General features: G+C 40.4%; 1 protein-coding gene across 1 annotated transcript; it reads left to right on the top strand.

Annotated features, from left to right (window-relative positions):
* The first annotated feature begins 6,461 nt into the window (after nucleotides 1–6,461).
* Nucleotides 6,462–10,597, top strand: Upf2 (UPF2 regulator of nonsense mediated mRNA decay). The gene has a single exon (XM_043427514.1). It carries the CDS (start codon nucleotides 6,770–6,772, stop codon nucleotides 10,241–10,243), a length of 3,474 nt encoding a protein of 1,157 aa, XP_043283449.1. The 5' UTR covers nucleotides 6,462–6,769; the 3' UTR covers nucleotides 10,244–10,597.
* Nucleotides 10,598–10,666: the final 69 nt, after the last annotated feature.

The following is a 10,666-nucleotide window of genomic DNA, read 5'->3' as shown; positions in this document are numbered from 1 at the left end:
TTACCCCGATAAACCCCCTTAATATTCCCCCCGTTCATTTGTGGTCGGGGCTTTGAATTTCGGATGAAAATCTCACGATCATTGTTCCGATGCCATCATTCGTCGCGATACTCCCAAATTTTCTGTCTTTACAGTTTCATTGATCCGCCGAATTTTTCAAATTCGGCTTTTTATTCGGTCCATTAATTTAAGGAAGTTGAGGCTGTACAGTCATTTTTTTATCCAAAAGTTATGACCTGCACCTTTCAAAAGTTAGGCCAGTTTACAGTTTGGCAATGTTGCATACACTTTAACCCTACACCTCATGTGCCTTTTTTCATACCCTCAACCTCATGACCGGGGTTTGAACGCACCCCACTCTTTTTCTGCTTATAAATCCGGTCCTACGATGCTAAACTGACTTTATCTTACACCATTTTCTTCGTTTTTTTATAACGAAAAGAATGATGTACGATAAAACTAATTTCAATTGAATTTATATATTAAAAAATCCGTCGATAATCAGTCGATAATGTCGCTTGTTAGGACGGGAGCGTAGTTTGAAGTTCGCGTGGGGTGTGCTCACACCCCAGTCATGCGTTCTAGGGTTAAAGATAAAAAGTTGGGGAAAAAAAGACGCAAAACTGGTGAAAGCTCAGTCGAAAACACGAACGGTGACGATCTTAGCCTCAAAAAACTGCACGGGAAACGGATTATTATTAATATAATCTCAGCAAATCTCCCAATAAATCTGAAAAAAAATTGACATTATTTAGCAAGCCTTGTTCATGTTGCCCAAAAAATTTCATATTTTTAGCATCATTTTTAACGGAGATATCATTTAAGGAGGGTGGCTACATTCGTCAAAATGATAAGAAATTGATCAAATTTGGTGATAATGTTCTTCAACATCAAGTGCGAAGACACAATTTTTTTCAAAATTTTCTTCTGCTTGGTTATCGAGTAATTATGCATTAAAGTACACGTGAACTTTAGTGATCAAAATTTGTATTGTCAAATTTGGCACTAAAGAATATGTTCACCAAATTTTATTAAATTCTTATCATTTTGAAATTTTTTATGTATTTAACATGGTTTAGCATGACAACATTGTATCGTCGCTATCCAGCCTCCTTAATGTGTCTTGACTTCCATAAGATTACATGTTATTTGGCGCAAATTGTTATTGATTTGACTCAGCAACGCGACGCTCTTAAACTGTCTGAAAATTTAGCTGATTTTTTTTACATTTCACTTCATAAGATGCAATCGGTTTAAAAGCGATGACATCATTTTCATTCTAAAGCCTCAACTTCCTTAATGCTTTTTTCCCTCTATTTTTATGCGTGATAATTTACTTTTGCTTATTTTTGAGAAAAAACATTTCAGCAAAATCATTTGCTCGGGCAGCAAATATTTTTTATAGAAATACGAAAAATTTCTTCACAGAAATAAACATTTATTCACCACATCAACAAATTATTTTGCATTCATCCATAATATTTTGTCCGAAGTATTCGACTATTTTATTTCATTCAGGCAACAAAATTTTCAATGTTTCAACAAAATTTCGTTTCCAGTCTCCGCGCATTATTTTTGTGCTACAGTCATCGCGAGACGAATTTTAAGGCAGCAAGCAACTATAAAAATGAATTTTCCCCAAATTTTCAACTCTTTTAGCAATTTTTTTTATTCAACTGGACGTTTAAATTTCTGTTTTAATAAAGAAAAACAGTTTTCTTGCTGAAACACCAGCGAATCATAAATCGTATCGCATGGAACGATGAGACACCGCGTTTAACGTAAATGCTGATTAATTAAAAACATGGAAAACGTATTTATAATTTTAATCCTCCATTTTTTAATTTATTTTTATTATTACAATTAATATTAAAATTAAATATTACATTATAAATTGCCCATTAAAAAATATTAATGTACAATAAAATTAATAATTAATTTCAATAATTTAACTTAATTTAATTTAATTATAATCATTAAAAATAAATAAAGCATTGAATTATTTGTATGTTTTTATATATTAAAAAATGTACAATGAAAGAGAATAGTCGAAGAGGATTTTCTCGCTGACGCGCATCAGCAGCGTCGTTTCAGTCAGTTTAACGCGTATCAAATCGTCAGAAGAGCTGACAATATTGCTTCGAGCCCCCATCGCAAATGTAAACTCGGATGACACAGAAAATCTATGTCGTTGTCCCCCCCCCCTCCCCCCATTTCCAGGGTGAATATACACAATATTATTTCGAGTAGTGCTCGGTTATTGTATAGTCGAGTTAGTAGCAAGGGGATATCTCTGATTTGGACACGCCAACTTAGTCACGGAAAGCTTAGTTCGCGATAAATTACCGGACGACGGGTGCGGGATGTGTGGCAAAGTCTCTTTTTTTCAGTTTCTTCTCGCGGGGTAAACGGATGCTTCGCCGTCGTCAAACTCCGCTTTAAATCGAAAGCAAAAAACCCGCCCAAGAGCAACGGAGACGCAACGATACGAGAGAAAAATGACCAAATACACACACGCGCGCGCGCACTTGGTGCAAAAAGATCGAGGAGAATGAAATCGAGGGGTAACAACCCTTCCTTCATCATGAGTCTTCGTTCGATCTTCCCCGACCCCAATTTGCTCAGTAAAATGTCATTGTGAAGAAATAACGCGACTGGCCCTTTCGGCCCAAAGTTCATTATTTTTAATTGATTTGCAGTTTGTCTCCATTTTTTTTCTTTCTCAAACTTCGTTGCTATGAACGACTCTCTACGCTCGCTTTCAGCAACGATTTTTAACCTTTCGAGCATTAATATTCACGATTCATCGCTTTTCCACAGTCTGATTAATTCGCACGCTCGATGGAAAGATATTAAGGGCCAGGAGGCAGCAGATTTGAGAACCAATTCATCGCGGTTCTAATCGAAAATTGAAAATCTGACTCGCTTCGTCTCCGTTTGTAATAAAACTTAAAAGAGTTCAACGAAAGAGACAACAAATTCAAAAAAAATTCAACGAAATTCCGGCGTTTTGAAAGCCGATAAAAAAATTGAAATGAAAAAAAATATATAAATTCTGAGACGAAATGGACAGCGACTTTCCAGACGGGAACGAGAGTTTACAATCGAAATTCCAAAAACAACTTCTTTTGAAAGGGAATTGTCCGGACCGGAGATATTGAGCCTATCAGAAGAGCGAAAACTAACCTAAAAATTCTCAGTCGTGATTCGCCGAAAGTGAACGAATCGTAATGAAAAAATAGCAAACTCCACTCGCGAAGAGACCAATTTACAACAAAAAGCACTCAGAACCTGCTAGAAAGATGTACAAGCCCCTGCCATAACGAATTACGAAGCGTATGTGCTTAATACGATTCCGCAGTAAAACTCGATTCGGAGAGCCCGTCCCCAAGCGCGTATTGTAGGCGCGTGCCACCGTCGAAATTTCGTCTTGACAATCGAGTGGCCGAACGTCACCGCGACGCCGGATCCAAACTGACTTACGTCGGTGTATAATCACTGTATGAATGCAGGCTAAATAGGTGGGAAGAGTTTCTCCCAAAAGTTCACACCCCCCGCTCACAAAGATAAAAGGCTTTTGTGCCTGATTGCTGCGATTGTTAATGGCGACGTACAAGAACCGCCCTTTTGCCATTCAATAGCCCGTATTTTGACTCAAATCATTTTATTTGCTCAAACAAAGTTGCCCGTTTCCTGGGAGCGGGCTTGGCGAAGGGAACGAACAGTCCGACATCGAACAGTTCGAGAAACGTCTTTGAGATGTTAAAGTAACTTGTCACAAAGACGCGGCGTCGTCGCTGCTCTCATTTGCTGTGATTGTTTTTCGTCGCCATTGTCATCCGCGAGGTTTGCTTTCACTTTGATTTTCTCGGGGTCTGATAACTGAATGCATTCGAATTATTTCTGTCGTCGGTTTCGCTCGGTTTTTGGGAACGATTTTGGAAGGGAAGCCATTCCCAAATTCGTCAGGGGACCGTTAATACTTTTGTCGATCAGTCGAATTTTTTTTACTCAATGCGACTGTTTGATCCTATTTTAAGTATCGATAAAATGGAGATCGGAGGCAATATGAAAGTTTCGTAATAACTCAAAAGATTAAACGCGTCGATTGTATACGCGCACGTCACGGGGTAGGATCGAGAGCCAAAATTGTAGGTTATTCACGCAGCACAACGAAACTCGAGCATTCAGCGCTCTGTTTGTTCAGGCTTCGCATCTATTTTCCCGCTCGGCGAATCGGACCCACGAACGTCTTAATCCCTCGATATATGAGCCTAATTTGTAACTTGTAATCTCTCCGCAAAACACACTTTGATCGAATATAACTCGCAGAATTATGTGTTTGAACGGGAGCATATTAAGATATTCAGAAAAAGAATGAGGGAGAGCGGAGAAAAAATCGTTGCGAACTGTCGCCACATTCGGGTCGAACGAATTTCGCTCGAGATTTGAAAGTAGCAGTGCGTCAGAAGCTGTTGGAAAATGCATTTAAGACGGAGCATTAGTTGATGAGAAAAGTCATGAACGCGTCGAGTAAAATAATCAATGTGAAATTCCGCAGCGCGGTGAAATTCCGTAGAAAAATTAGTTTCCCGTTCAGATTGCAAATTGAGGTTAGGAGCATCGCTACACGTATCGATTCGTAATCAGGTTCGAATGTTCTTCTCTCTTAATGAAGGTTTAAATGTTTCGCTTTAAATGAGCCCTCAAAAGTCTCGATTCGGAGGACAGGAATTGATGAGAAAGCTAACAAAATAGGTCAAAAGGGTCAAAAGTCGTAACGCAAGCACTCGATGCTCGTTCGAACCGTTCGAACGGTGTCGCAACTGTCGCGTTCGGACTAAACAATTCTTTGACTCTCTTTTCTTTCTTCCTTCGAATGTGAAGATGAGAAGAACATTTCAAGGTCAAAAAGACGAAACAATCGTCACGTTCGATGCGAAGCAGCCTCGAAGATTTCTGTGCACAAGAATTTTAATGAAGTTTTTTTCAACCGAATCGATCACGAAATGAGGTTAGTTTGGCTTAAAATCGACGTGAAAGGAACAAATGGATTGCATTCGTCTGTGACGTGATTCTCATTAATTGGAATACCAATCATCAATAATGATTCTCTACGAATGTCGTTCGTTTCGCCGAACCTAAATTACGCTCAAATTTGGAAACCGCGAATAAAGCGAATATTCTCATAATGGCCGTTTTTATATCGATCGTATTAGCGATACAAATGTATTGTCATACGCGAAGCCGTGTCCTTCTCCCTCTTCTAATTCCCGTCAGATTACAGTCTTTCCAAAAAAGAGCAAAAATCTGGTGCATTAGCATAAGCGGATTATCGGGCACGGGCCTCATGTCGAGGAACAGCTGGATTCGATCTATCCAAAACCCATCTGTATCGGTGATACGTACACCGGCCGATTTCTGATCCTATAAATACCCAAATTATTGAGGGTCCACAAAAATTGTAAAGATTCGGAAAAACTGCGCAACTTGTATCAATCGCGAAAAAGGGGACGGCAGGCGTGTCCGCCTGCTGGATCTTTAATAAGAAAAGAACGGCACGCGCGAATTTTTACCCCACGACCGCAGCACCGGAACAAAAGCTTGACGAGATGACAAAAAGAGTTTTCTACTCTCGGACAAAAATGTATTGCAGTTTTTTTACTCAGTTTGACATCAATCTGTATTGTTCTGCACTGAATTCTTGAATTTTACATGTTAAACTTGGACGAATTGAACTCCGAAAAGGTGTACTTGCGCGGGCGTAATATTCCGAGAAAATTTTCGTGGGGCTGACTCAGAAGTAGACGTTTTCAGACAAAAAACATTTATCTAAATTGATTAACCAATTATTGAAGGTTGTGCGTCGGAATGATAGAAAAAAGTGTAGATCGAATTAAAATCTAGAAAGTTTTTGTTCTTTGATTTAATAAACCTCACAAAGGTTGAGGTGTGAATGAACAAATCACAGCGAGGAATTGGAATCAACCGAAGAACACTCGAACAGTTTCGTCAAGATTTTTTTTCGAACCACTCATGCCCTCGGTCTCTACTGTGACAGCTTTTGTAACTTTTGGAATGTAATCCATCGAATGGTAAGCTAGGAAATTTGCAATCAATGTCGTCCACCTTTCTATTTATTTTTTATATTTGAGGAAAACAAAATGTGAAAAAAAGAGTTTCATAATTATCGGATAGTCAATTGGACCTTCGTTTTTTTATATATATTCCGTCGGTAATGATCGGTAATGTGGTAACAAAATTAGAATTTGTGTCTATCTCATGTCGATAATCCAAAGTTTCGGCCTCGCTCGCCACAATAAGTGACAAACTAGAACTTTTCCTGCAAGTTCCGATTTCTGGTAACATTTGTAACGACGGAGTTCGGTGAGGAGTTATCGCCATCTATACAACTTTTGAAACGGCACCGATAAGTGAAAAAAACGTCGACAGACAGGCAGTCAGACAGTAAATTGATAAATGCATGCCGCACAATAACAAAAAAAAACTGGCAAAAGGCCTGCTCGTAAAAACAACATTGAATACTTTCGTAAAATCAACCGTTTATCAACCATCAGAAATCGTTTGAGAATCGTGTTGAGATTTCGAAGAATAGCATTCTGCCGAAACCATGATCAGTATTTCAACTGTGAATTCCCAAATGTCTGGGAGGTCTGGGACTACGTTGTGATAAGAGTGACATAACCTAAGAAACGAAGATTCCTGTCGAACGTGAACAGTGAGTGGAATTTGTGAGGAACTGTGAAAAATGACTGAAGGTGAGATGGCTGTCGAGGGCGAAGGAGAAGCTGGTGAATGCGCGGAAGTACCATCGGAGGAAGACCGTCAGTATTTGTTGGATTACATCAAAGAAACGGAACAGAGATTGGCGGCAAAGGAAGAGATTCGTTTGTCGAATCTGAACGTGACGCGACCACCGGATTCACATTTCAGTAAGCTGGATTCGAATTTGAAAAAAAATACAACATTGGTCAAGAAATTGAAAAACTTTAGCGCGACGCAACTGGATGTTTTCCTGAAAGACATGGCAAATCTGAATTTAACAAAGTACGTAAGTGAAATAGCCATTGCGTTGGTGGATGCGAAGCTCAAAATGACAGATGTCAATCCAGCAGTGCGAGCTTGTAGTTTCATGCACCAAAACTACGCAGAGTTCTCAAGTCACTTTTTTGAAAACTGGCAGAGAGCTTTGAGTCTCAAGGTTGGTGAGAAAATTGCCAATCCAAGTAAACTCAGAGTAGATTTAAGGTTTTACGCAGAGCTTGTTAACGCTGGTATATTTACGCACAAGCAAGGTCTCTCTTTGCTGGGTTCGGTGCTCACTGTTTTGATCAACATGGACAAAGAGGAGCACAATAATGCGAGTATAATCCTCAGCTTTTGTCGCCACTGTGGAGAAGATTATGCAGGTTTGGTTCCAAGACGAGTGCGAGAGCTGTCAGAAAAGCTGCAGATTCCAGTGCCACGGAGCAAGCTCTTGTCTCCGGACAAACAACAAAACGTTCGTACTTTGTTGCGTGATTATTACAATTCGTTGTGCAAACATTTGTTGAAAGAGCACAAAGAGTTGCAAGCTTTTGAGAAGCAAAATCGCAAAATATTGCAAACTCGAGGAGAACTCAGTACCGAAAGGAAAGAGAAGCTCGAATCTCTGCAATTATCCTATGAAAGATTGGTTACCAGTGTCCAGAATTTCGCTGATACCCTGGATGAGAAAATGCCCGAATTGCCTGTGGATGCGGAGGTAAGAGCAGAAGCGGAGGAGAGTTTGAAGATGATAAGCGAGGGTGAGGACAACAGTATATTGGAAGACATGTGGGGGGACGAAGAAACTCGAAGGTTCTACGAAGTGATGCCCGATTTGATGGTGTTCATGCCTGGTTCCTACCCAAAAGAATCAAATGTTCTTAAAAACGAGCCCTGCGCAACTCCCCTCATCACAGAAGAGACCCTCGACGAAGAAATAGTTTTTGACGATTTGGAAGAAATTGAAAAAGTAACAGAAGAAGCAGAGCCCGAGTACGAGGAACCTCAAGTGGCCAATATCAGCAATAAAATAATGCTCGATGCGTTTTTGACACATTTACCAAACTGCGTTAATCGCGAGATGATCGACAACGCGGCGGTCGATTTTCTCATGAATCTCAATACCAAGCACAACAAGAAAAAACTGATAAAAGCTCTGTTCGGCGTGTCCAGAATACGCCTCGATCTACTCCCATTTTATTCGCGTTTGGCAGCAATTCTTTATCCAGTAATGCCGGATGTGGGTAATGATCTGTGTTCAATGCTCAAACACGACTTCAAGTATCACGTGCGGAAAAAGGACCAGATCAATATCGAGTCTAAGGTCAAAGTCGTCCGTTATATCGGGGAACTGGTAAAATTCAAGCTCTACTCAAAAATCGAAGCGTTGTATTGTCTGAAAGTATTGCTCCATGATTTTACTCACCATCACATAGAAATGACGTGCAATTTATTAGAAATATGCGGTAGATATTTGTTTTGTTCACCAGATTCTCATCAACGAACGAAAGTTTACCTGGAACAAATGATGCGAAAAAAGGCGGTAACGGCATTGGATTCCCGTTACGTGACGATAATCGAGAACGCTTATTATTTTGTAAATCCACCAGAATCGACGGTGGGAATGTCGAAAAAAATAAGACCACCGATCCACGAGTTCATAAGAAAATTACTTTATCAAGATTTGTCGAAAACGAACACCGACAAAGTTTTGAAATGGATGAGAAAATTGGATTGGGATGACGATGCAACTGCGAGTTACGCGATCAAGTGTTTGACAGCGGCTTACAACGTCAAATACTTGAATATTCGCTGTGTCGGAAGTTTACTGGCTGGATTGGTCGCTCATTACGAATTCGTTGGACCTTACGTCGTCGATGGAGTTCTCGAAGACATTAGACTCTGCATGGAGATGAATCTGCCAAAGTACAATCAACGCAGAGTCGCGATGGTCAAATACCTCGGCGAGTTGTATAATTATCGTATGGTCGAAAGTGGCGATATATTTCGAACGCTTTACCTCCTTATAACGTTCGGCGTCAGCACCGATCACGCAGTTCCAAGTCCCTTGGACCCACCAGAGCACCTCTTCCGCATAAGACTCGTGTGCACACTTCTGGAAACTTGTGGACAGTATTTCAGCGGCGGTTCGAGCAAGAAAAAGCTCGATTACTTCCTCATATTTTTCCAAAATTACTATCTTTTCAAGTACACCGATCCTACTTGGACGAGCGAGAATCCCTTCCCGATAGGAATCGATTATATGTACAGAGACACATTGGCGATGTTGAGACCAAAGATGCAAATTTTCCAGAGCTACAAGGAGTCTCAGTGTGCCATTGAAGAATTGCGAGCAAATTTGTATCCCAGTTTGGTGAACATGAGCGAGGATGGAGCAGCTGATCAGGATATGGAAATGGGAGTCATACCAGAAGTTGAAGAGGAGTCTGGGAGCGTGGTTGGAGGAGCTGGGGGTAACGGGGGTGGCGATGCGAAAGCTGTGGGAGATTTGCATTTTGAGGAAGCAGAGGATTTGTCGGAGGCTCAATCGGACGAGGATTGGTTCGGGGACCGTGACGAGAATCAGGGCACGCAGGACAACACCCAGGGTGACCAAAGTCTTTCCCAAGGTTGCAACGAGGCAACGGGAGTTGTAATGGACGCTTCGGAGCTGGATGCGGCTTTGCCATCGGGCCCTAAAAGGGTCAACTGTCCCGAGGACGACGATTTTCTTTCGGCTTTTGATAAAATTGTATCCGACAATATTCAGGACCGTATGAGAGATTCTGTGAAGCCGCAACAGGTCGACATCAGTGTGCCTCTCCACGTGAAAAGCACGAAAAAAACATACGAGCAGTTGCACGAAGTGCCAGCAGACACGAAAACCGTAGATTTTGTTCTCATGCTCAGAAAAGGCAACAAGCAACAGTACAAAAATCTCGCGGTTCCCGTCTCCTCCGAACTCGCTCTTAATCTTCGCAATCGGGAGCAAGAACAAAAAGAAGAAAAGGAAAGAGTGAAAAGACTCACTTTGAATATAACTGAGAGACAAGAAGAGGAAGACTATCAGGAAACTATCAACCAAGGCACGCGACCAGTTACCGTTAACTTGAACAGAGAACGAAGACAAAAGTACAACCATCCGAAAGGTGCGCCTGACGCTGATCTCATTTTTGGCCCCAAAAAAATACGATGAAGAACCTCAAAGAGTATTTCCTTCTTCACTCATGCTTTCGAGTCTCACGGTTCATTTTCTATGAATTATTTGAGAGTTTTTCAAAACAGACAAAATAATCATTGGAATGACGACGAGAAACACTGTAATTAATTTTTCATTCTAGTGTGAAATTTTGAACGAGAAATATTGTGATAATTTGTGCGCCATTACATGGACTCCTCGACATACACTTCTATACTTTGTTTTATATCTCTCATTCATTTTTATTCGTTACGAAACATTTAGTCGAATGCGTTTGCATTGACTCGAATAAAAAAACAAACAAACTAAAATTCAAATTTTATTTAATAAAATCTTGATGAATTTCGTAAATATTCGGCTCTTTTTTGCATTCTGAATTCTCGAACCTTCCTCAGAGTTTTGCAGATAGTTTTTGTTTAG

Source organism: Venturia canescens, chromosome 8 (assembly GCF_019457755.1).
Source record: "Venturia canescens isolate UGA chromosome 8, ASM1945775v1, whole genome shotgun sequence".
NCBI classification, from domain to species: domain Eukaryota; kingdom Metazoa; phylum Arthropoda; class Insecta; order Hymenoptera; family Ichneumonidae; genus Venturia; species Venturia canescens.
This window is presented reverse-complemented; position numbering and strand designations above follow the sequence as displayed.

What these genes read in the sequence shown, in the direction of transcription:
- Upf2 (XM_043427514.1), top strand. Translation starts at nt 6,770, where the DNA reads ATGACTGAAGGTGAGATGGCTGTCGAGGGCGAAGGAGAAGCTGGTGAA.